Source organism: Trachurus japonicus, chromosome 1 (genome assembly GCF_045865225.1).
Source record: "Trachurus japonicus isolate A0001 chromosome 1, Traja_1.0".
Lineage (NCBI taxonomy): Eukaryota > Metazoa > Chordata > Actinopteri > Carangiformes > Carangidae > Trachurus > Trachurus japonicus.
In genome coordinates, this window is record NC_140907.1 from 24,385,654 (window position 1) to 24,412,946 (window position 27,293).

General features: G+C 42.1%; 1 protein-coding gene across 1 annotated transcript in view; it reads left to right on the forward strand.

The window, feature by feature from the left end:
* The first annotated feature begins 7,951 nt into the window (after positions 1-7,951).
* hhip (hedgehog interacting protein) overlaps positions 7,952-27,293 on the forward strand; it is a 33,564-nt gene continuing 14,222 nt past the window's right edge. The window contains exons 1-5 of the mRNA XM_085781825.1: positions 7,952-9,017; positions 13,188-13,380; positions 17,748-17,892; positions 19,766-19,967; positions 25,736-25,887. Of these exons, the coding sequence (XP_085637951.1) occupies positions 8,745-9,017; positions 13,188-13,380; positions 17,748-17,892; positions 19,766-19,967; positions 25,736-25,887 (965 nt within the window). The 5' untranslated portion in view covers positions 7,952-8,744. The remainder of the gene's footprint in view (positions 9,018-13,187; positions 13,381-17,747; positions 17,893-19,765; positions 19,968-25,735; positions 25,888-27,293) is intronic.

The following is a 27,293-nucleotide window of genomic DNA, read 5'->3' on the forward strand; positions in this document are numbered from 1 at the left end:
TTTCTGACGGCCCTAGCAAACATTTCTAGACAATACCTTAAAGCAGAAGTAAGTGATATATTTGTGTTAATATAAGTCTTAAATAGTTATATCTTCCGACAGCAATCACTTACATAGAGTGTTTGGACTGAAACACGGGTCTGTCAGTCACTCTGCTCTGCTCTGAGCCGAAGAGAAAACATTTATCGTATCCTACAGTTTTTATCCAATGAGGAGAGAGAACGGCATGCAGGGCTGTGTGTGCAGCCAAGGAACGCCGTGAATGTGGTGACGTAGCGACGAGGACTGTTATGGTGCATTCAAGGAAACTCGTATTTTTCCGACCGTGAAGTGGTACCAGTTCGATCTGGTATGAGTTCACCGGTCGGAAGTTACGAGTGGCCGTTATAGTGACTTTCACCGGTAAAACAGGTCGGAAAAACACGAGTGGGTTGCCTGGAACGCTACAAAGTCGTAAGTTGTGACTTGAAGCTGTAATTTACGATTTCAAAAGCCTGCCTGGAACGCAGCATTAGCGAAAACGACCGGACCACTTACTTCTGCTTTAAGCTATGCCTCTAGCAGCGATAAAAAAAAAAAAGGTTCAAAGTTAAATATAGTCAACAGAAATGTGTCTTTCCAGAGACATGGTACAAGTCTCATTCTGGACAGTTTTCATTAGAACTACTTTGTACTGAGTCTGTTATTCCCTGTAACCTTTGCTTTTAAAATTCAGGGTCTTTTGCATTTAAGATTTCAAATATCTGCTTATAGGCTTGTTAAGTTGAAAACACAGCCTTACAGACAAAAACATGTCTCTGACAAGGACATGATGGATAAGCAGCAGAGGGAAATATTTTATCAGTGTCTTTGTACATCTTAAGTCATGTAAGTATACTTAAAGTCCTTGGTGGTCCAATGCTGCTATCAGCATCTGGAATGCAACACAGTGGGGACTGTACCCAAAAAGTCCCATGCTGTATCTTTGCAATTAGCGGAAGATAAACTTGGGTTTTTACACTGTCCTGATTTATCCTTTGTTTTTTAAATTATTTACAAAATGATCTTTCCCACAAGAAAGTACAAACATGTAGTCTGTGTTTATGGTCACTGACTTTCGTTAATTTGTTGTGTGCTTTAAATGACTGTGAGGGGAGTATGAAGATAATGAGGCGGTGTTTATGTTTTTCAGTGCCTGGTGGTAGTAGGCCTGCAACTGTTTTAGTGTTTTATGTCCGTCCGCAGATTAGTCAAAGAACATGTATGGAGGACATCTGCATGTTTCAGACCGTGTGAGAGACAGCCTGTCTGTCCATGTGTGTGATGGAGGGTTTGAGGAATGGGATGGGGACATACAGTGGCAGACAGGGCAGTGACCCCTTTCATCTGTGATGAACCCTGCTGAGAAGAGGTCTGAGACCAGGAAAGCAACCGCTCAATCACACTCTGTGTTCTTCCAGACACTTCTCCTTAAGTTATGTTATTGTTAGACTTAGAATATATAGAATATAACTTCTTGACTCGTCCTGGGAGTCAAAAATATCACATATCGAGTAAAACGTTGCGTACCTCACAGCCTGTTCTCTTACTGTGATATAAATCCAGAAGTGCCCACAATAAATCAAAGAACAAAAACAAAAAAAAACTCATTATATAACTGAATGATAAGACTGAAAATATGCTTTTCTTTGTTCAAAAATATGTTGGAAGCCAGCAAAGGAACCTGATTAATGCCTGCAGCAAATACAGCAACCAGATTATTGTTGTTGATGTGGACCCATTCTGTGATTCTCTAATTGCACTTGATTTTTCCAGGTAACCTGTTTTGTTGTGTGTGCGTGTGTGTATGAAAATGTCATGACTGACTCAAACCTGCCGACATGGAGACCACCTTCCAACACAGCGCTCACTCTGCCGCTAATGAAAACCTTAAGGCCATGAGGAAGCAGAACACATCTGACTAGCATGCAGTTGTGCATGACCAATTCTGAGACTTTGTAGCTATTAAAGTGTGAGGTGATACATAAAGAATAATAACAGGGGCAAGGTGGAAATGCACCTGGACATAAATAATGAAACATTTTGGTGTCACACTGAGTTTCAAAGTGAGTGAGGCTAACAAACGCAGTAGCAAATCTGGCACATTACATGTTTCAAGCTGATGCATCAAAGGCACCACCAAATACCTTCCATGGCTAGTATGAACCAAAAACACAAAGGAGACCACAGTTTGAATTACATTTGGGGAGGCAATATGAAAATGTATACTGTAATAACTGGGCAGTGTTTTCTAGCAGACGTACCTTGGACTAACTGAAAGGGATTAGAACAAAAAACATCCTGACAGGAGAGGCTGGCACATTATGAAAATGACTCATGCTTGGTAATCAGATCCCAGACAAAAGGGAAGTTTTCACTTCAGCCTTTTGATATAAAAGAACTATGGCCAGACAAGAAATATTACTCTGAAATGAGACCTCAAAACAATTCCCTGGGACAATAAAACACGCTGGGTTCCCAAAGAGTGACCTTTGTATGGGGGGGATGAAAGGATTAAAAAAAAAACAAAAACTGATTCCACACCACACCTTACTGCTTTCTCTTGAGTGCCTGTTCCATTCGTGTTTTTCCTTTCGAGTGCAAAGAGACTGTGTAAACCGGGATTTCACAACTGACCACAAGCCCTGGGAAAACCATATAATGTCCACTTTTGAGAGAAGTTGTACAGCGCTGCAATACCAAACCAATCATCCCTCCAAACCAATGCTGAGGACCACCTTGAGAGCTACTTCTCCAAATAATGGAAGAAAAAATACTTTCCTTTTGCTTAATTTCAATAATAGTGGAGTTAATTAATCAGGTCAGGGTGTCTGCTATAGTCCTTTTTGTTAAAGAGTGACACTATTTTGAAACAGTGTCAAAGTAATCTATTAACTAGTATCACCTGTTCTTCTTAACTGTCTGTATTTGAGATTTAAATTAGATTACAATATATACTCGCTGTAGTTATTTTGACTTGAGCTGATTTGGTCAGAGTCAAGTTAATAGCCAGCTAATGACATTGGTGGGCCCTCATTTATCAAACGTTTTAGACAGTACATTGAAAAAAAAAAAGAAAACACAAAAAAACAGGCCAGCAGGTGCACATGTCCACACACACACACACACACACACACACACACACACACACACACACACATATAAACACTCCTCTGCCTGGCTTATTCAGATGCCATGAGAAGAGAGGAGCGCTCAATAGCTCGGGCCTACCTGATGGAGAGCCTGAGAGGCCAAGCAGGAACAGATGGGCTGAGGACGGTGGGGTACTGGGAATGAGGGAGTAAAGGGAGGGAATGAAGGGAGAGAGCATCGACAGTCAGGGACCACCATCATTGCTGCCCACACCAGACTACACTTACCACCACCCTCCCGCCCTCATCCCATCCCACCAAATTCATTTGCAGCACAGTAATTCTCAACTGTAATGAATCTGCAATTTGCACACATATGTACAGTGCCTAACATGGTACTACTTTAGGTTCTGTTTAACCCCGATGGAAACATTTACAAACAAGTGACCACAAAGAGTCATCAATCAGCACATTAACCTCTTATTTGCCTTCAGGGGATTGTGCTATTCTCTATTATAGGGTTCAGAAAGGACCAAAGAAACTGCAACAGGGAGGAAGTGGAAATAGTCCCTTTCAAAGCAGACTACAGAGGCAATTAGCCAAGTACTAACAGGACGGAGCTATGGTCACTTCAATTGCTGTCTTCTTTCTGCTTTAATAATAGAAAAAAAAAAAGACATGATCAAAGTGACGGGAAAGATTTGAGACTTGAAAGGTAGAATGACCACTTCTAAACCCTCTGAGTTGGGATTTAAATAGTCACAGCATAGAAACATCTGGAAAGCCAACTCTCTAAAGTGAACGACTGATCACTTTCCTACATTTCCTGTGTGGAGCAGTGCAAGCTAGTGTTTCTGTATCCATCTCCCTGGAGCTGTGTCATTGTATTGTGTGTATTTGTATGCATCAGGCATTGAGTATCACGTAAACAGTTGCAGGACACTTTGTCTTCCAAACTTGTGCAACCCAGTATGTGTCTCGTGCCATCACGCCAGGGAGCCCTGGGTGGCTTCAGTTACTCATGCCATGTGTATACTTTAGCCAAACAAGGCCTAAGGACACTCCAGGGTGGTACAGAGGAAGGAGGGGCGAGGAAGCTTAAGGCGAGGTAGTGTGGTCCGATGGTTGAAGCCAGTGATTTAGGGGCTGTTGATACCGGGCAGACAGCCCAGGCTCAGTCACTGACTCACTGTAGATGACGCTGCATAAGTCACTACACTTAAAATGTCCTCATGTGTTTATATCTGTTCAAGTGGAAATCAGGCGCACTCACACAGCTGTAAATCGCTACTGGATCTGATTTTCTGTTTTCCCTCTCGCTTTTCCCTGAAGCTTTCATAAACAGATGGCAGAGGCTCATTAAGCTGTTGTCAGGACTATTAATGACATTGTGAACACTTTCCGAGCTATGTATGCCTTAGGGCGTACGATTGCCAAATCTGGGCCATTAAAGAAGGTGTGAGAGTAACACAATGCTGCTGTGTGCTGCAAGGTGAGGGATGGATGCCATGAAAGAAAAGCGCACACGTGGTTGAACGGCTGTTAGCACTGGGCTGACATTAATGATTTCATGTCAGTCATGGAGCTGAGAAAAAGGGTATAAATGTGCTGTCATTTCTGCTCTGGAGAACTGGGGTGCGTATGCATTATTCTATATGTCTGTGGTAGAGAAAAGTCATATTGTCTGAAAAGTCGTTGCTGCTAGTATTATTTTCAAATGACACCTAGTGAATCTTATCTATGCCAGCTTACAAAAGGTTTTCAGAGTCACACTCCTAATAAATGTATAGACCCATTTGTGTTTTTGTGCCAAAGCCTCCATGTGCACATACTCAGAGTTTTCTCCAGTTCCATAAATCTGTAATCGTCACTCTGTATCACACAATACATGAAAGAATGTAAACACATCCTGCAGGCATGCGGCTAGCTACCAATGTCACCATGATACAGATGCAGATTGCCACGTCAGGTACCAAAAATTCAATGTCTAGATGCCGTCTAGTGCAGCATCAATTTGACATTAAACACTGACGAGGAGGGTTTTGTTGGTGTTGTGCTGTAAAACAACAAAAATATCTTTATATTTTGCTCTGGGTAATGCATACATGAAAATCTACCACTGGTGCTGTCAACTTATAGTCAAAAACCATATAATTGGACACCAAATGAAATTCAGAGTGATTATGAAAGTGATTGCGATTCAACCTGAGGACATGAATTTGTTTAAAAACATTTCACAGCAGTCAGTTGAGTAGTTATTGCGATTTATCAGTCCAAGCTGCAAATATAAACCGCATGGTAGCAATAGAGGAAAATCATTAGGGCCTAATTACTCTTCTGTATCAAAGGCAATGTTAGCAGTGAAATTTGTTGACAACATAAAGGGCGTTAATGAAAGACTGAATGAATGTAATCAGCGATTACATGACAGTAGTTGCCAATTAGTAAGTAACAAGACACTGGGGGTGTTATATCAATAGAAGTCTGACAGTCAACTAACCTACACCATATGGGATTCTCCTTAATTCCTTGCTTCAAGTGTGATTCCAGATTTAGGGTACGTCCTCAGAGGGTCATGAATGTCTGTAATTTCATGGCAATCTATGGCAGATCAACAGACAGAAGACAAACCAACATCATCCATGAAGTTAAGTGGCGAGCATGGCTTACAAGTTAATCATTTGAAAACAAGTGTCATAGGTGAATCATATTTGGAATATAATTCAAAATTGACCAGTTTCTAGTTTTAACAGCTATTTGGAAAAGACACCGTGTTTCGTTTATGTTTACAAATTATTACTGAATCAAATGATGGCCAAAAATCTTACAACACCTGGAAACAACTCTAGGTGGACTTATGAACTGTGAGGTGTGAGGCAGTGGTTTTCGCCTGGTTGGAATGGAAAAATTGAAAAGGCAGGAGTGGAGTTCTGTCATACGTCCTGCTGTGTATGATTAATATGCTGAGTTACGAAGCAAACAATGCAGAAACAGAATGAGAACAGAGTAAACTTTGAACATCCCCTCAGTCAGGGAAACAGTGGAGGCGGCAATGAGGGGCCCGCAGACCTCTAGACTCATGTTGTTGATCCTTATGTGGTCATACACAAACCTAACCATCATCCATGGGGATATCCTTCTCGCAGGGTCAGAAGCTGAGTGCGTAGGAATTCCCCTACTGACCCAGCAGGTGGGTTTCTTTTCTGGGAATTATGATGCTAATATTGTATAAGTCCAGTTACGAGCATGATCCTAAAGAGCCGAATTAAAGCAGAAGTAGCATCAGAATTTGCACCTGAAATATAACTAGAACAGTTATAAAACCAGAAATGCAGAGGCTAAATTCTGTTTTAATGACACACATGCAAGACAGACTCTTAATATGCGTGTTTGCTTATTTCTTCATGTGTATGTGTGTGTCTGCCCTGAGCCTGTGCCTCAGTAGGACTGTGTCAGCTTAGGTCTGTCGAACTGTGATTCTCTCTAATGGTCTATCTCTCCCTGCAGATGTACTCCTCTCTGCTCCACAGCTGCATCCCACATGTTTTCACGCTGTTTGACAATGCAGTTATATTCTTTCTCTCTGCTTGGAGCTCTAGTGTTGGTGGTGGCAGATTCCCTCTCTGCATATGGTCCTGCTCCTTCTCCCCCTCCACCCCCCCACCCCCACCCCCTTTACATTCAGAATACAGCAGTAGCACTTTGGCTATACTTGGTCCTGAAATGTCTCCAGTTGGGTAACGTAAAGAATGTAGAGGGTGGGGGGTCAGATCTGGCAGGGTCTGCCATGGCTTCATAGCACACACAGTCATTTCCATAATTGCCCACAATCAAACCAACCCCTCCTGGATTCCACCCGCTCCAGATTCCTGTAGATAAGCTGAGCTGGGGCTCTGCTGAGTGCCGGAGACCCCCAAGTAAGAACAGGTGCCGCTAATGTAACTGATTTCAGATTCTCTGAGTATCCCAAAAAAAAAAGAAGAAAAAAAGGGGGTGTTGTTTCTGAAGTAATTGCCATGGTTGGACATTCCCATTCGGATCGCTATCGTGTGACTTTTCTGAAGAGGGGAATGAAAGAGGAATTGTCCTACATTTGGTTTGGTATTGCTCAGAGCCAAATTAAGATGCCTGACAGTGTGTCCAACTGGAGGGCAACAAATTGCTGGGCATCAGGTCGCAGTGACTGATTCACATCGTAGCCAATTTTATACCCTGCCTGTAACACATGTCATTTTTTCATTCTGTGGCCACCAGAATAAACCTTTTAGACCATATTTAGAAACAAAAGTCAAACACCCGTGACTTGGTTTGTGATGTAACAAAATATTCCCCCTTTTCATCATGTTAGTGTCTTGCAGAAATATCACATTGCCTCGCCCCCCAAATGCCAGTTATTCAATATCACAGACAAATGCATGGATTGTTTTTCAGATAACATGTATTGGCTCTGGTACATGGCCATGAAGTAACTCTAATACATGGTGGAAAGTGATGTAAGAATGACTTTTGTTAAAATACTGCTCAAACACTTAAAAAAATAAAACTAATATGCACAAAAATAACCTGCTTCATGAATTATCACTATGCTTTACCTTGTTAGTAGCCTATGCACAGGTTGTCTGTAATCTCTAAATAGAGTAAAAGTATTAAGTACAATACTCCAAATATATTCTAAGTAACTCAGGTTTTTGTAAAAGTTGGAGAATAGCCTACTGTATGAGGTTGTTGTTGTTGTCTTGTTGTCATCATCATCAGTTGCCAATCAAAAGAAGTCATTATATTTTGTTTACATCATGAATATGAGACTGAGGAGGAGGAGAGTGAAAGTCCTTGTCTTTGTTTTTTCGGTCCATGAGCTCCACAGTGAGGCTGCCCACCGCCCCCGCTCTCCGTCCTCCGCTCTGCCAGGTAACCGTTTACCTCGACGTGGACGCGACTGCTGCGACCACACGCGCGCTCCCGCCAAGTCATACGTCACCGTGCTCGCTCCTCTTCTCGCGCGCTGGTTAAAAAGAAGGAGGAAAGAGCACGGGAAAACATGTGAGCGCTCTGAGGACTTTAGTGAGAGACAACTTTTATTTTCTTATATGTTTTTTTGACCCCGTGCATGCACAAACCGCCTTGCTGCGCTCAAAAGGAATTACATCTGAAAGGAACGTCACGGCTCTTTTACAGTACACGGTGTTTTGTGGGTTTGACTTTTTGTGTTCATCAGGATAAATTGTGTTATTATTTTTGCTTTTATTATTAATATTATTATTTTTTATTTTATTTCTGGGTTGTATTATATAAGCAGAAGCAACAATAATTTATTTCTAAACATCTTTCTTCATAGCATTGACTCAAATTTAGGACACCTGCTTTGACAAACAGCATATCTGCAATTTTCTTACTATAATTGGCTTCTTGTTGATTACATTACATATAGGGTATATATAAATATATATAGCATATATAGCTGTCTATATATAGCTACACACACATATATATATACATGTTGCATTGCAGGTTAACCTCACTCTCTTAAAAAAAAGAAGAAGAAGAAGAGGGACACACTTCGCGTTTTTTGTATTTTTTTTTCTTGGTTCATTATTTTTTCTTTTTCTTTTTTTCTTTTTTATGATTTTTTAAAGTATGAAGCATTTGCAATTTGTGCTCGTCCTGGCCATCGCGGTCAACGTGTGGGAATGTGGAGACGCAAAATTCGGCGAGAGGGGAGAAATTAGCCCCAGGAGGAGACGATGTTACGACGGAAGCTTGCCCAAGCGGCTGAAGAAAAGGGAGCGAAAAGTACTGCTTGACGGCAGCAGCAGCAGCGGAGAAGTTTGCCACAGGTTGTATCCCCGTGTGTCCTGCTGTCCCACCAGGAGAGCTGCCTATCAGATCCTGCACCGCAGGGATGCCAGGGTAAGTTAATGTCCATCATTCACCACGTTTTTTCTCTCCCTTCCTTTCTTTTGCCACTAAAACGCCTCAGGAGATGCATTTACAGCCCGCATGCGTTGTTATTCAGCCTCCTTTAGTCGACAGCTGAATTTGGGGATGGTCGGGGGGAGAAATTGCTCTGAGCTATAAGGCTACACTACTACTGCTTCTGGTTATACTGGTGAAAAAGTCTTAATATGAACATGCCTATAGGGACATGTGCGCAGTATGCTGTGGTTAGGTGATCTTACCATACGTTTGCGTTTTTGTAGATTGCCTCCATAGGTTTAGTCCCCATTTGAGACATATGAAGTAGAGCACCTTATATGAGCTACGTATGCTCTGTTAATTTACCGTGGTTTAAGTTTTTAGTGTGTTTTAATATCGCAACAATCGCTTGGAAATCTCCCTGCGGGGACTGGTTCATTATAATTCACGTGTTTATCCACATGTTTTGCTTACATGTTGTGGATTTAAGTATACTTACAGTGTTTTTGTGTTGTTGTTGATGTTTTTTTGTTTTTTTTTTACGTTGTGTTTACCAAGTGCCTCGTTTTCCCTCAATCTGGTGCAACTCTAATACAGCGTGTCCAATGCGCTTCGGCGTTACCATGGTAATCACTCGCCGATTTATTACGTTGCTTCTCGCCACTCTCTCCGCTACTACCGTACTACTACAACTTACACTATCAGGAGTGTGCGTGTGTGTGTGGGTAGGCTCCTAGCTAAACTGTTGAACCGTTTACTCAAAAAAGGTAGGTAGGACCTCGGTTGTACTTTTCTAAACAACAAGAAAACAAAAAAAAAACAACGAACCATCGACCTTTCTTTTTCTACCGCAGCTGGGATCTTGGTTGGTTAAACAGCAGTTGTGTTTGCGGACGAGTTACGTTAACGTCGAGGAAATTGTTTTTGGTAAACGCAGCGATGATGGGTGGGGGGAGTTAGTAGGCTAAATGCTCCAACAAATGTACCGTAACCTAGCTTTACACCTAACCTGACGCTCCCGGCCGTCAAGTGATGAAATAAGTGTGAAAATGTGGTGTAGGTTGTAAGTTTTAAACCTCTGCCCGGTCTCTGTGGGGGTAAGGGAAGGGGAAGGGGGGGAAAGGGCGACTGTATGGGCTGAAGTTGTAGCGGATTCATTCTCATGTAAACAACCACTCCTCGAATCATTCAGTGGCTGGGTGGTATCTCACTTTGTGTTGCGACAAAAAGCCATATTGCATCATTTAATTTGCTCAAGTCATGCAAATAAAAGGGGGGAAACTGAATAGGACGAACTCGACTTCTCCTCCTCCTCCTCCTTCTCCTCCTCCCCACTACACTACACTGCCCACACACGGAGCCCCCTTTCTGATTATGGCAAAAGAATAATAACAACACCATTGTGTTTGTTGCTTTCACTAATGGGAGAAGCTGGAGAACATCACTCTCCCCCAGTCATCAGCCCTGTCCAAGTGTTAATACCTTTGAGAGGGTGTGTGTCCTTCACTATATCCCCCTGCCAACAAACTTACACCTATTCCCTGAGGACAAGTGCTTTGTTAAAGCTCAGTGTTGCCTACATCAGTGCTCTCCCCCTCTCTCCCACTCCTTTGACCATATGAGGTTTGCAGAGCATCATAGATTTCTTTCAATTTAAAGAAAAGAAGAAAAAAAAAAACGTTTTTCCCCCCCAAGTGTGGCCTTGTGTATTAACATGTTTGTTCTGGCAATTTCACTGGTATTTCAGAGCCATTATGCAGACGCTGTCCTAGAAAGAGGTAATAATGTAACAGCTGTTCTTCCATGTGGAGCAATGCATCGCAGCGTAGTGTGAAGCCAAACAAGTTAACGAGAGTTTTATTTTCTAATGCCATCACAGCTCTATGTTTCTGATTATGGCTCAGTTCTTGCCTTGTTTCAGTGTGTCCTCAGCAAAAGTGCAACAACTGAGCCCTGCTGCTATTTTCTCCCTGTTTTGGAGGAGCATGCTCACCGAGATTCAGCAAAAGACAACAAACAAAGGTCTACTTGTTCTGGTTTGGATGATGGCAACATTGGAGCCCGTCCCAGCAACATATGGACACAGGGCATGGCTGAGAGAACACAAATGCTACTCTCCATGGACCTTGTGCCAGCCCATGGCACACAGAATCAATGGGCAATTTAGAGCAGGAGGGCAGGCATGCCCACAACACTACATGGCATGAGTGTAGAGGGCATGGAGGCAGAGGAACACACCACACATACAGGGTCATCATAGCCAACCTGGAGCTCCCTTTTTTTGAGTAAAATGTCAAACAGTTTGATAAAATGTAGAGTTTAGAGTTTAGTTTTTATGTGGAACCTCAGATAACTGAGACTTTCTTTCCATCTTCAATTAGTTATGTCTACTACATTTTGTGATGAGACCTTTACTGTGCGTAGGTCAGTATATTTTCAGACAGACCCTCAGGGTATTGCCAGAGGTTCCGCCACCTGTTGGGTAAACACAGCTCTGTACTACTTCTAAACAGAAAATCTTTTCCTCGGTTGCAGTTTGTTCTGCAATCAGAGCAAAGTGTAAGGCGTCCATATGTTGGCCTTGGGACCGCTGGTGTAATTGACTTCGACAGACTGCTAATTTGTTGATACCAGAGTGGGAATGATGTGTCTGTCTATCTCTAAATTGGTGTTTACACATGGACCTCACACAGAGCAAAGCACTACCAGCCTGCCTGCCTGACTGCCCAAGCAGCACAGCTCTTGACCTAAAACAGATTACATTGTGTTTTAATACAGCTAATTTGTTATGTAAATAATCCTGCTAATTTCTTTTGGATTAACTCTTTGTGTACTTTTGTGTAATGACCCCAAGTCAGGCTTTGAGGCTCTTGTTTGGCTTCATTCATTTCATGCTCTGAGATCTGTCAGACTTGGAAATTATAATTTTACTTTAACTGTTTGTGAACGTAGGTAAGTAGGCAGTGAAAGAGTGAATGAGATTTCTCTGTTTATTTCTCTAAACAGACAGGGTGTTCCAACCTCAGTGTTTAACCAACCAGTATCAAAGGATATAGAAGTGGATATTACAGATGTGCTATTATGATGTGATATTATGTTGTTCAAATGGTACAGTGATCAAAAAGAGAGAAAAAGACTCGCGACACTGAGCCTACCAGCTCTTCATCAGGTCACTCTGTCACTTGATCACGTTTTTTGAACTTAGCACCTGGTAACATGGATGTGCGTGTGTGTCTACCTCCCCTCAATTGGTACAGTTTTCAGTTACAAAATTAGGAAAGAGGTGAAACCAGTGTGGTGTATAATAGAGATGCTGCTGACTTTCACACTGTGCAAGTGACTCTTATTTCTTATCCCACAGATATTCACAGATATCCACGGATGTTCAGCAGCAAATCTGTAGATAATGTAGAAAATAAACACTCCATAATAGCATTGTCATTTAACATATGATGTGGCACATGAAGTAATGCTCTGGGCAGTAGAAAGCAATACGAACTAGGTTTTCTGACATCTAGTGTTGCTTCACACCTTGTTGCCAGCCAGAGACTATCTCACTTTACATGTGGCATATGGGAGCAGGGTGTTGTTCACATACAGTTTGTATCTGAATGTGCTGTTGTATTTTGAGAGTAATTTTGCTGGGCAGAGATCCTTGCCTTTCTGTGTGGTACCTGGGGTGGGATTAGCTAATTTAGAGCTGTTGAGTATAAAAAGTCTGGTGAGGGCTGGAAAGTGCTAAGGCATCTGTTTTTTATTGTTGGAAAAATCTAAACATTTAATTAAACACATTAATTAAGCACTAATTAGCATTACATTGCCCAATACTAACATGACAGCGAAAAAGTTAGGTACATACTTTAAAGGGCTAGTACGTGCCTATAAAAGGTAATTTGAACTCACTGGGATCATTTGTTATAGTCCTTGAAAATCTCAAATAGTGTCTTAAGTTGTGAGGAATTTAAGATAATGAAGATTTAAAAATGCATCCTCCAATCTAAACTTTGCATGCTTCATAATCAGATGTTTATCATGTGGATATCTCCAAATGTCCAGCTAATCCTAAACTACATGTTGGCTTGCCTGTGCAATGTGAAGAGAGAAGTAAAAGTTAACAGCCCACCATTTAATCAGGCATTGGTCCTTGTTGTGTGTGGTCTCCAGATTTTCTCCACCAACAACACTGAATGTGGACGTCTCCTGGAGGAGATCAAGTGTGCTCGCTGCTCCCCCAATGCCCAGGTGTTGTTCCACTCCTTGGACATGGATAAGATGCCACACAGGGAGCCAGACTTGCCGCGACTCTGCCAGGACTTCTGCCGCGAGTTCTACTACACCTGCAGGGGGCACATACCAGGTAATTACACCAATAATAATGACCATGAATGTGACTTGAATTACAGCTCCTGTGTGGTTACCTGGTGATAGCAAGCAAACATACACATGAATGGAGGAAGTAGGCACACACTATACTTTCTGATTACAGTTGAAATGAAACTGACACTTGTCATTGAGATAAATTAAAATTCACACCAGGCTTCATTTCTCATTGAGACTCAGCTTGCACATGTATAACTGGCAGATTTTTGGACTTATGCAAGAAGTGGTGCGTCAGTAGTCTGGTCTGTGAATATTTATTTATCCAGCTCTTACCTCATCTGACCTCACCTCCATTTGTTGCTGAGCTTGTCTCACCCGTTTGCTTTTGCTTGCTGCCTCGCTCCTTGCTTTACTGTTGCACTTTTAATGTATCAGTAAATTTTCCTGCCTTTACAGATGCAGCAGCAGTTTGCTGATTAGACTGCAGACTGATCCAGCATATTTGGTCTTGCAAATAGTGGAGCAGCATTTGTGCTTTTTGTCAGGCTAGCTGTGTTTATGGCACCTGGTGCAGAAAATTTAGTTCTCTTGTTTCTGATGGGTTTGTTTGGATCATGGAAGTTTATTTTAAGCAGCATAAACTTGCAAATATTTCACTTTTTGAAAACCTTGAGTGTAGTAACAATACACAGATTTGAGGCATTTCCTGACGTGTGAATGGAAAATATTAAATTTGCAAAGGTCAGTACGAGAACAAATTTCTCACATGCACTAACAAAAACATGCCCAGTCCTACCAGTGTACCAGAAAACTTGACTCGAACAGAATGGACTATTTTATGACTTGTTCCTGGATACCACTCACCAGACTCAACTCCTGGAGTTGATTCTGTATTTGGGATGCATACGCACCCTAGCTGTGGTCTACAGTAGACATGACTGCCCACTACTTGCCTTCTTCAAACATAACCTGTTACTTAAAAACCTGGGTCTCATACTCCGCTCTTTAACTAGTAGGTTAACTTGAATGTAAATGTAGTTCAAGTGTTTGTTCGCTGGCCCCTGTTGGCTCTGACAATGAGCTCTACTGTCAGATGGAGAATCCACAGAACAGGGAAAAAAGTTCATTGATGCAACTGTTTCCCTTGTGGATATGGTACTGTTAAATGATTGGAACCCTTCTTCCCCTTGAAAGCATTTGGTCTTCAGAACAATTTCCTTTGAAGGGATGCAAGATCACAGGTACCTGTGCCTTCAGAGTGCATACCAAACATGATCAAACACTTTTTGACTGTCTTTTCTCCTCCAGCCAAGTCTTCTTCCAATCTCTGTCGCCACAAACTGATTAGATCTGCCCAGATTTGCAAACAAAGAACAGTTTCAAACACATTTGTCTGCAACCCACCCACATGGTATGCTGCAGCTCTCGTCAAATATCAAACACATACATTCCATCCAAGTCCATCCGAGTCTGCATCTAATGGCCTGCTGGCATATCATGTACAACATTTGAACTACACTGATGGTGGCGGGAGTGACGCCACGGAGCACGGAAAGAGGAAAGCAGAAGAAAACTTGTCTGGAATGACATGGCTCTCTCATAAGCTGATAGACATATGGGCTCAGAGAGTCAAACCAAAAAAGCTCAAGAGAGGAATCCAGAGAAGAATCCCCCCTCCCTCTGTTCAGTGTCGTGCTCCTCCTGCTCAGACCCCCCTCCACCCTCCACAGATCAGCATATGTGGTGACGAATGACACATTTATTTTTCTACAAAGGTTGTGTGTATGTAAAACTGCTGAAGTGCATCAAGATGTCAAGTACTTAGGGTGGGCCACCCAGGTTGCCTTGGAAGATAACCAGATGGAAGTATAACTTTAGCGCTGGGGAGCCGGGAATATGGACAGAGTTCTGTCTCTCTCTCTTTCTCTCCACCTCTCTATCCTTTTTTACACTGTCTGTCTTTCTTGCTTATCTTTTTTCTTGTTCATGCTCTTCCTTCTCTCTTTTACCTCTCTTTTTCAATCGTTTTTACATAGACACCAACATTTCTGTTGGCATTTTTAAATACGCAGTAAGGCAGTAACACTGAAAATAACCACACACGTGAACAGACAGTATGACAAGTCCTTCACTTCTGCTAATTCGAAATGGCTGGCCAAAGGTTTTAAAATGAAACAGTAGCCTTTACAGCATCCATAACTGTCGTCCTGCTCCCATGAAACTTCCCACTGGCCCTTGATTAGGCTGTGCACTTAGCCCCTATTTCTCCGTAAAGACATTTACTGCCTTGACTCTCACTTCTGCATAGAGGCCTCCCACCTTCCCTGCACTCCCCTGCTCTTATGTCCTCCCCTCTTCACTCTTTCCCCCAGCCTGCACCCGAGGTCCCCAACCAGCATGGTTAAGATAACTGCAGACACAAGTGGGTGGGTGGTATAGCCAGGGATATGTGTGTGTGTTTCTGTGTGTGTTTGATCTTCATGTTGTGTTTAGATGTTTGAGGGGATATCCTATCACCTCTAGTATTTGGTGCGGTTAGCCCTTGTGGTCGGTGTGTGGCAGGAGATGGAGATGAAAGGAGGAACAGGGAGAGTCCTGTTTGTGTTTTTATCACTGGTGTATTTGCTCTCCTCTTTCCTCTGAGGGACTGACTAAAGGAAACAATATTGGTAAGATTGTTTTTAGGTCGCAAAGGGCCTCTGAGACCCACTGCACACTTTGCTTTTTGCCGGGAATAATGTTGTGACTGCACTGGCTGGAGGCGTAGCTGTGTGTGACTACCATGTTTACGCAGATCACTTTTGGCTCTGGATTTGAAACATTTTAGGTAAACAAACCAGCCAAAGGGAAAGAAGGAATGATGTGAGGGCAGAATTCACATGCTAAATTAGTAGAATACAGTCAGTCAGTATTTGAGCAACATCACGTCTTTGTCTGGCAACAAAAGCAAAGAATATCTTTCAGCCTGAAAACATTTTTTGTTTATTCGTAATTACATGCCATATTTAACAGGTTGATTATTTCATTTCTCGTGCTGTGCCCATGTGTTATTGAGTATTCAAGAACAGTTTGAATAAACTACACCTCACCTTGCATACAGCAAGAATTAAATTTATTTTCTTTGCCCATTTTAGCTGAATTCTTGGAGAAAAGTATGAACATATGATGATAAATTAAACTACTCTCATTTCAAATTCTGTTCTTGATGTGCAGTCTAGTTTCTGTTTGACTGGGTTGTGTTGAGTTGTGTTGAGCCTTTGTCAGCAGAGCTTCTACACCAACTAGATGTGAATGGACTATGACTTTGTGATATGCCATTGCATGTGTGGCCGTGCAAGGGTGGCATACAGTATGACCAGTCATAAGATGGGTCGTAAATTTTTAAACTTACACGTAACGTAATTTATCATACATATGACTCTCTGTGCTTTAAATCTCTGGCTCAGCCAGAGGAGCATGTACTGGGGTGAACGTAAACAGTATACTGTTTTTTGTAGGTATAATATCATTCTTAAGAACTCTTCTTCTGAAATGTCACTAAACAACAGGACTCCAAGCCAATCCTCATATGATCTTTGATTCAGCTAATATATACTAAGATGTATATGTTGAAGGAGCTTGGCAGCTGAGATGGCCATATCCAGAGCGTTGTGTGTCTTTCGGCCACCTCAGCCACTTGTGTTGCTATCCATTTCCAGTAGGCTTTCAATTTCTTGTTTGCCCATCAGCAGTTACAGTACTGACAGCTCAAGTCCACCAACACCTCCATGCTTTAAGCAACCAAAACTAGCTAATACTTAAAGACGGACCATCCAGTTGGAGCGAATCCAACCTAATCACTGTCTGTTACGTTGTCGAACAGATTTCAAAGAAAGCCTGAGTTTTTCCATAGGATTTCATTAGGATGAATCAGGGATCATTTTATAAATCAGTATGACAGTGTAAACTAAAATTGAGAATGCAATCTTTTTGCTCTCTGGAAGAGGCATAGTTCACTGCAGAACCCAGTTTAATCTGTGATTCATTTGGTTTGGCCCGTTTTCTCTTCACTTGTTCATTTCAGCCCAGTCTAGCCAGAATTTGGTTTGGCTCATCAAGCATAACTCCAGCCCTCCCCAACGCACAAGCACATCACATCACATCCTTTCTCTCTTCCTCTGACTCTCATTTACTCTTTCATTCTCTCTACACATACCCATGCACACACAGAGACACACACACACACACAAATTTAGTGCAGCCATGATACGCTACATAAAGTACCATAAAAACAACATTAGGAGAATTTTCATTTAATTTTCTGGGTTTAGCTGACTACATGAGTTTATGAAGTAATTTAACCATGCAGAATCTACAGTAAGTGTAAGAGCCTCTGTCTATGTCTGTATCTGTTGTGTTTGCTAGAACTGTTCCAAGCTGATGTGGATGAGTTCTGCCAGTACTATGGGAGGAGGGATGCCAGTCTATGCTTTCCAGATTTTCAACGAAAGCAACCACAAGGGCAAGATTCCAACTACTTGGGAGATGAGAAAATAGAAGATATCAGCAGGTTTGTAGTCTGACTTTTACCATGTTTTATTCCATTTGAGGATTTAGTTACACCATGGAAGATGTGCACATTACTATTTCGTATTATTTTTGGCTAGTTTTTAAATGTTTTTCAGCCAACTCAAGTTTGCAGGTTTCATTAGTACTTATGAGTTCAAATTCATGACATTCAGCTGAGCTTTATGTTATTGTTGAAACAGACGTAGCCTCTCTGTCCCATTACTAGTCAATTTTGACGCGGCCCATACTTTCAGGCAGAAAAGCCATACCATACTAATCCAAAAGTTTGCCCAGACTGCTTTTGTCAAGCTTTGCACACATAATGAAAATGCTTATCCTATGTCATTTAGTCTGCCTCCCTCACTGCAAAGGTCTGTACATCACAGAGAGCTTTGTCCTTTGGTCCATGGGGAGATGCCTTTCATCTCTCTTTTTCCTTGAGGCAAGAGGGCCAAGCAACATGTGCACCTGAATAGCAGCAACCAACATTCAATCAAATAACAGTCAAAGAACCAGGGGTTCATTTGTTGCTTTTGCACCTTGTCCTCTGAGAGGTCTACCAAATGACATAAAGCAGGACTCCCGAATGTTGGAGGCTCGGGGAAAATGCCAAAATTCAGTTATACTCATTGGCTAACATTATAGCCTTCTTTTTGGCGTGGAGCTCTAACACTCATGTGCTCCTTGTGCAATACGCAGGGAATAGCTGTGCACTTTTTGGTATTTTCACGGCTGGTAGTGTGTCACTCATTCTGGGAACACAATAGAAACAGGACAGGACAAGAAAGAATCCATCATTATCCATTACTAGTGTGTGTGTGTGTGTGTGTGTGTGTGTGTGTGTGTGTGTTAGTTATGGGCTGGTATGAAGTCCGTGAAGTTGCCTGGTTATAAAGTAAGAAAGCTGCAATTGTTTTTGGCCTTGTCTCTACAGGCTGGCCAGATACCTGCACAGTAGAGGGGAGACGTGGGTGGGTCAAAACATCCAGCACTACTTCTGCCAGATCTCTTAAAAAGACAGAGTTGACGCACACATATAATACACACACACAGCACTGAGCTGGTGTTTTTGAATGAAGATGGAAAGACGGAGAGGGAACAGGTGGTTGAGCGAGTCCAGTGATGCAGAGAGGAGAATGGGGCTTTTGTAGACCTATAATATTTCATGGCTCTTAATAAAATATGTGTGTCCAATGCATCCTTAAGATATCATAATCTGCCACACTGCTGATGACTTTCACAGCCTTAAGTCGCAACTGGCCAGACAGATACAACAATCTGGTTGAGGCCGTGCACGATTTTTTATAGTGAACCAGTTGTTTTTAAATAGGGAACCAGTGGATCCCGGCTACAGAGTGAGACTTTGTTGTCCAGATAAACTACAGATGGAAATGATTGTGTACTTGTTGTGCCCTCAGATGGGCGTAGAGGGAGTCAAATCAGGAGAAATTAAAAATTCCAATTAAAACCACGAAGAACAATGGTGTGCAGTGGGGCTGTTAGTGGTTTGATCCGGTGCATAGAAAATGGTGCAAAACACTGTCCAAGTCACCAATTGAGCAAGGGCGAGGAAAACCTCACAGTGCACATTTGACTACATGCATTGGAATGAAGGAGCAATGTAATTGGGTTGTTGTTGAATTTATTTTGACAGCTTTTTTTTCAGCACTTAAAGCAAATTATTAATGGAAAATAATGGTGTTGTATTGTAATTTCAAGTGTAATTGTTGTTATATCTTTATATATCTGATTATTTAATGCTAGCTTCCAAACACTACAACTTCACATTCTCTAATGACCCTTCGATCTTATAACTGTTTCTTTCTTACCATCACTATCAGTCTCTGATCTTCTGTACCTTCTTTGTCACCCAGGAAACAAAAACACAACTGCTACTGTGCCCAGGAGGTGTTGAGTGGTCTGAGGCAGCCGGTGGCTGTGGTTCACTGTGGGGATGGATCTCAGCGGCTATTTGTCCTTGAGAGGGAGGGTATTGTCAGAATACTCGACCATGATCTTGAGCTCATCAAGGAGCCCTTTCTGGACATTCACAAGCTGGTGCAGAGCGGTCTCAAGGTAGGAATGAACTTACGGAATGACAGGTGTAGCATGTAAATCAAGCCTGGATGTAAACAAGAACGAGAAAACCAAAGGCTGATGAATGAAATATTTTTGTGATATATTTCCAGAGTAGAGGAGTGAGGTGGTGGAGCCCTAACCCTAGTCTTTACAATGCAACTGTTTGCACCTATGTAAACGTGGGAGGAAACATTTCCAGCCAAGACAAATCCCTTGGAAGTGGTGCCTGGTCACTATTAGCATTCAATTATATAATTATACCAAGCAAGCAGTCATTCATCAAATCGGGTTGCGCCTAATCATCACACTATTATCTGCTAATTAACTGTACGTACAGCACACATCGTGCTCACTGCTAATTTTCTGCTAATTCTCACAAGATGGGTTAATGGCTTTCTTAATCTCTCCCATATATTTCCTTTAAGGGTTCTAATATCATGGTCACTTACTCAATATACCCCACATGATGACTGCAACGACTGGCTCGCAGGTTCGTTTTTTTGTCAACAGGACTGTCTTTTTCCGACGTCTATGATAACTTTTTACCATCTCTTGCTCTCTTAGTGGAAAATGATGAGGGGTTAGTTTTGTATATGGTGTGTTGAGCCAAAGCGATTGATATGTCTAAATTTCTGACAGGAAGTAGCACAGATACCTAGATGATTGGATGTCAGGGCAGGTAAACATGTGTTCTACTTCTGTTTGTTTTTGCACCCTATCTAAGAAAAACAAACACAGGCAAGGCAATAAAAAAAGCGCAAATGCAGTTTTTTATCATTTATATCTTTTGAGTGTGTTGCGGATGTTTCAAGATTGCTATGTCAGATGTTTTGTAGATGTTTGTCAACAAATCACGTGCTGTGGTGTGGTGCAGGTTCTTGAAATTTCTTCTTGTGATGGTGGAAATATGGCACGATTTTGTCATACATTGTTTTTAATATGACATACACTTTAGCTCCTTTGACATCTCAGGTTTTTATCCATAATCATGGCTGCATCTCAGATTTTGAATCTAAAAATTGTTCTGGAATTGTTAAGATCGCACAAGGAGATGGTGTAGCTGGGATGTTTGGGGGCACACTCCCAGACAGGAAGTTTATCTATCACGCATGCCTCCTGCTCCTCCACTGACAAGACCCTTTGTTTACAAGGAGTCAAACGGAGCACAGCATTTGAATATGCAACTGCTTCTTGCAGGATGTTCTCCCTGCTTTGCGCAGCTTTCTTATCATCGTGCAATCCAAAATGGTTGTGGATAAAGTCATCATTATGACAATTAGACGTGGCTCAATCCCTGCACAGGCCCCAGGAGTCCTATTCTGTGATGTTGGCTGCCAGAACGGGCTCCCAGCCACACGAGGTGGATGGGAGCAGGGGAGGGCTAAGGTGTTTACTGGCAGCATCAACAGGATGGAGCTGCCTTTATACAGAGAGAGGAACCCAGGCACCCAGGAGACAGGGCAGATAACAGGTCTATCATTGGCCCCATGCACATGCTTTGATTGTAATGTTCTGTGTTTCCTCCTCCATTTCTATCCCCCTCCTTGCATGGATCCCCCCGGTGCCAATTAAGCTGAACTGCACAGAAACAATGCTGTGCTGTGGTGGTGTGGGCTTTGCGCTGCGCTGTGGGTGTTCTCCTCCTGAAATTCAATCTCTGTACTCTAGTCCACCACACACACACCACACACACTATCCATGTCATCGTCCTAGTGGTCTGTCCAAACCTGATTGGACCAATTTTTCTATACAGCAGATTTGAATTGTTCCTACTCCAGTCATTTGAAATTTGATAACCAATATTTGTGTCTTCCACACAAACAAAAACATCCAACGTTCTGTCGTTCTGTTCAGTGATGAGATGTGGAAGTACTCGTTAGTTTGATGGTGTATTAAAAAAATGGAGTTGATTTCAGCCAATAGAGCTCTGCTACCAAATAAACAAAATATTATTAAAATAAATTTGTCATTTAGGCACAATTAAAATGATACAACTACAGTTACTCCTTCCTTGAACTTATTTGAAGCCAAAGAAGGTACTCTTTGACATATATGAGAATCTTCTCTTTATTCTGTGATGTATAGTGTTCTTGGTAGACTTGGATGTTAAGCTTCAGCCACTGTTCAAACAATGACAGCATCTTGCACTGTGCAGCTTCAGTGAAGACGCTCCAGAGCAGCATCTGTGATAGTTACAGTGAGTGTTGTAAATGAAGACATCTGCGAGCGGCACCCCAAAGCTGACAGTCCACTGACATGTATTAGCCCGTGTAACAGGGACGAAGAGGGGGGGGGGGGGCTCCAATAAAATTTTTCACTGCTTAAACAAATAAGTCACAGCATGTTATTATTCCTGTCTGCTGCTCTGCACTGTCAGCGGTCATCAGAGCCTCAGGGCTGCTCCCATACAGACTAAAATAAGTGGCCTTACTCATCCTCACTATTTACTCTGCCTAGAAGCAGGGGTGGGGTCAAACTCATGTTGATCTCACTATTATCCTCAGACAGTGGGATGTCTGCTTGTGAAAGCTGAAGTGCTGAATTGTAGCAGTAAAAAAAAAAAAAAAGGCTTTCTATGAACTTTATGGCTCAGATGATGGATCGCATCTTAGTCTTGGTTGGTGGGAGGATTATGGTATCATGGGATTGCTGCGTATCTCCCATAGAATTTATGTATTAACAGGTGGAGAGGTTGCAATGGATATTTGACTGTGATTCTCATTGCACAAGAGAAAAGCCGAGGATCCTACACAGGAGGTGTGTGTATTGTCTTGCGTTTGAGGGAGGTGTCAGCGTATGCTTCAGGTAGTCATTGAGTGAAGGGCGTATACATTGTTATGCTCCAATCAACTCATGTGGAATGTCTTTTGGTGTGAGGAATGCCCATGAGCCAGCGAGGAGGGATCAAAAGGTTGAGGGTAACAATGCGTGAGCCAACACATGCGTCACTAGGACTCAAAGACAGCTGCCCCTGCAGGATTGGAAATCGTGGCGTTGTGTGAGTGTCACCGCCTCGGCCACTCAGACAGGGTCAGCATTCCATGTAATGCACCGTGAGATGTGAGATAACAACCGCCCCTCATCCCTGCACCTCACTTTCTTTCCCAGCTTTCTGTGGAATGACGCCAACACTTTGACAGTGCCAAAGCCTGAGCCCCAGAGAACAGAATTGGAGGGAAAAGAGGAATGCAGAGGCAGGTGTTTGTGAAAAATGAAGAGATAATACCTCATGAGAGATTCAATCAGAACCCCTTGCCTGGCTGTAGAAGAATGATGGCAGTCATAAAAAAGACAAAGATGTTCGAGAGGAAAATGGACGGAATGTGTTTTAAGTTGACACTGTAGAGAAATTTGTATAGTTTGATAGAAGTTAGAAGATGTAAGGCACTATGGCAACATTAACATCTGCTGTGTAGGAATAATGTCCTAATGAAGTTACTATAATCTTTAGCCTACCCTTAAATCGTCTCTCGTCTTCATGCACAGAAGATCGATTCATTGACAAGTGCACACATTATGGTAGCTAATTAAATGTTCTATGACACAAGGCAGCGCAATGGGCAACCTCTAATTTAACGTCACAATGGACAATATGTAGAACCTGTAGTTTGTTCATTCTCATTCATGTGCTTGCTTATATACGGTGTATTAGTTTTTGAGCTGTGCCAAGAATATCTTACCTACTGCAGTTTTGGCAGTTGTTTTTGCCACAATCAGTGCTCAGGTTGGCACTTTGTCTTTTTTTAATCAAAGTATCTCCTTGGATTGGCTGTGCAGTGGAAGGCTCTCTGGTGCAGTGTTTGTTTCTTGTGGCTCTGGTGCCAGCTCTGCTGTTCGCCTGCTGCTGAAGGAGCTAGTCATTAGCAAGGAAGCTAATATTTCAGCTCATTTAACCACTGTGTATCTTGGTGGTCCCCCCTTCTGGCTCTAGATCTAGGCCTCTTTGGTATTGTGGTTTTCGACCCCCTCCCTATGGTGAGTTTATTTTGGGGATGTAGGTCACTGCATCCCCAAATCCACCATATGGATCCAGCATTTCAAGGTGAGGTGGATTATTTCTCTTCCCAAGATGAAACTTTTTGACATTCTTTGGCAAAGTGCAGTCACCTCTGCTCTGACTAACAACTAACATGCAGCTGTATAGTGTGCTGTATCCACTCCCACATAACTCCTTTTTTATTTGACTTCAATGATCTGACATTTAGTAGTACTCATAAATTTTTGCAGAGGAACTCTGCCTTTTGGGGTGGAGATTTATTTGTCAACTTTCACAACATTTCACTTTATATTCAGATTTATAGAACCCCTGTGGCTTATCATGTGGGCCTCTGTTGTTGCTCATTGGTACTTCAAGTACATTCCTTCGCAAAGAGTCATCTCTTTTGCATTCGCATGTGGCCTGTGTCACTGCTGCGTTTGACTGGGCAGGGCTTAATGCAGTCCATACAGAACTTGAAGATCCAGTGCACCAATTTATGATGTGTGTTCCTTGGCTTGTGACATAGACTACACCTATCCAGAGCCTGCCACTCTAGTCTCTTTCTGAACTCCTTTTGTTTTGCTCTTTTTAAGAGGGAATACATGAGGGATGACACAGCTGTGTTAATTGACATAGTGTGTCCTCGTTTGCCATGAGTGGGATAACTCTTTTGCATGATGCTCACTTTTGTTTCTTTTATTACTTTGCTAGTGAAAGTTAAAAAAAAAAACACACAAAAGAAATCAAGCTGTTTTGCGATACAATCACACAGGGACCACTTCATAAACATTCTTCACACCTTAGCCTAGCATTCTGTTCATGCTTTTGTCAAGAAGAAATAGTGAGGGAGAGTACAACATAAATAAAGGGCCGACCTGGCTTGCCTTGCCGAGGGAATGAAATGCTATAGCTGATTATTACAGCTAACTATGATGGGAGGACCACCAGGGTAGTGACAACTGATGTAGCTGCCTCCGGGGTAAGACAAAGGTTTACATATTACACAAGCAATTTAGATGTTTTCTAAACATGTTGCCAAGACAGTGGGAGTTGGCAGCTTCTTCCTTGTTTAGGTTTTCTTTTTTCCTCTTTTACTCTGCCCCTCTAACCTCCACCCCCAACCCCCCCACCCAAGCCTTGAATTTTGCATGGATTTTGTGTAAACCGGGAAAGAGCGAGGGGACGGGGAGCAAAAAGCATGGACTGAAGCACTCTGCACTTTTGTGCTCTCTATGAACTGTGAGTGAGCTAATAAATTCTTTCAGCCACTCAGCGTAGCATTCACGGATATCCCCCAAAGATTACACACACAAATCACTGCACAATGGAGGCCACCGGGAGGGCCTGGGCGTCACAGGGGCCCCCGACCCTGAGGACAAGCGCACATAACCAGGCTGCAGAGAAGACTGGGCAAAGGCGGGGGGTTGTAGAGGAGGTGCAGCTCTACTCAGAGTCAAATGCTTTATAATGGTTGGTAATGGTATATTCAAGGAGGTTGGTGAAGGTGTGAAGTGAAACAGGCGAGGGTAGAAAAAGAAAGAATGAGAGAATAGCAGGGGTGTGAAAGGGAATGTGATGGATAAATAAAAAAAGGGGATTAGAGAGGTTGAAGAATTAAAGGGGATGGGGGGAGGTGGGGGTGATGGGTGTGTAGGGGTTGCATGTAGTGGTCTTGGTGATGATGAAGATGGCCGAGGGGGGTGATTCCATCCCCACACAGGCGAGCAGAAGCCGAGGAGGGACATAATTAACTCCTGGATCTTTTGTGTTTCTCATCTGACTGCAGGGTGGAGATGAAAGGGGCCTGCTAAGCCTGGCATTCCACCCCAATTACAAGAAGAATGGCAAGCTCTACGTCTCCTACACCACCAACCAAGAGCGCTGGGCCATCGGACCACACGACCACATTCTCCGTGTGGTTGAATACACCGTTTCAAGGTAATGGGAGAAGTGTGTGCCAAATCTACCTCAAATATGGGTATCTCAGTGCCTGAAAGGACACCAATGCCTCAGCTGCATCACAGCCTACAACATCTGATTTTTTCACTGGATTATTAAAGACCGGACATTTCTTTATGCAAGTTGCACTTATTTAACTAAAATTGCTTAAAGGTTCCTATATGACCAGGTTTCCTTGATGCATTCATTTCTGAATAGGGCGTGAAAGGAAGCATTTACAGTAATGTAATAATAGAGACACCATGCTAATCAAAGTAAGTGTAGTTTCCTTATTAATGAAGTCTTAGCTTGTAATCCACATCAAATGAAAAAATAATAATCCACAAGATCATTTCGATTAACTAACCCTAACGGTTTACTTCAGTCTAAGTAATAAAAACAATAAGTAACAGTTGTCAAAAAATGAGAAAAGGAGCGAGGGAGAGAGAGAGGTGAAAAAACTGTGTGGCACCACTCCACGTCTGAATGTCTGACCAGGTGTTCGCACCCACACAGATACTTGCATATAAAAAGGCAGTTAAAGTTGCACAGTTACTACAAAGCCACAACATACTCCCAAATATTACAAATGTAATACACTCACATTTTTTTTTGAAGATTTCAAATTATGCAATTATCCACACACGCAATGAATCAAAATATGCACTTGCTGTAAATATGAGCTGTTAATACTTAACTCTCTAAACACTGTAAATATTCATTTTCTTAGAAAACAAACATAATCACCATATAACATATGAACTTAAATTATTGTCCAAATATTGAATAACTAAAATTATATGCATTTAGGCTCCTACAGTAGACATACAAAGTTTCAAGGGCATGCAGAGTACTCTTTCTAAAGATGCAATGAAATGTTTTTTTCTCTTATGGGGATTAAGATGTAGGTCAAACTAACGTTCACTGTTTGCTAAATATGCAATGGCCCTTCATTTGCAAGACTGAGCTTGATGACAGCTGCGTTTCGCCTTTTGCTGTGTAGATACTTCACACTCCCTTCACAATGACCCGTGATTAAGAAAACAGCCTGTTCTCACAAGCGTGTTTAAGTGTTACATTTTTAATTTGCATAATCACAGTTGTATGTTTGACTTAATGACCTAATCTTAATTACAGTCTTGGCATGCAGTCTCGGCGACTGCAGTGTATAGACCTTAATTTGGGGGGCCAATAGAGAAGTGACAGTTAAAGTATTTGATGGTAGTTTAAGAGACCACTTTTTTCTTTGGCAAGCTGCTTTTTTAAAATTGCAGGACTACCCAAAATAACACATCATGAAATATTTGTTACTGATACTGTGAAGCCAAATCCTCACTTTGCACTAGGAATTGTGCAACATTTTGAAGTCTGTGTTACATCTTCAGAGTTCCACCCACTGTCTTCGC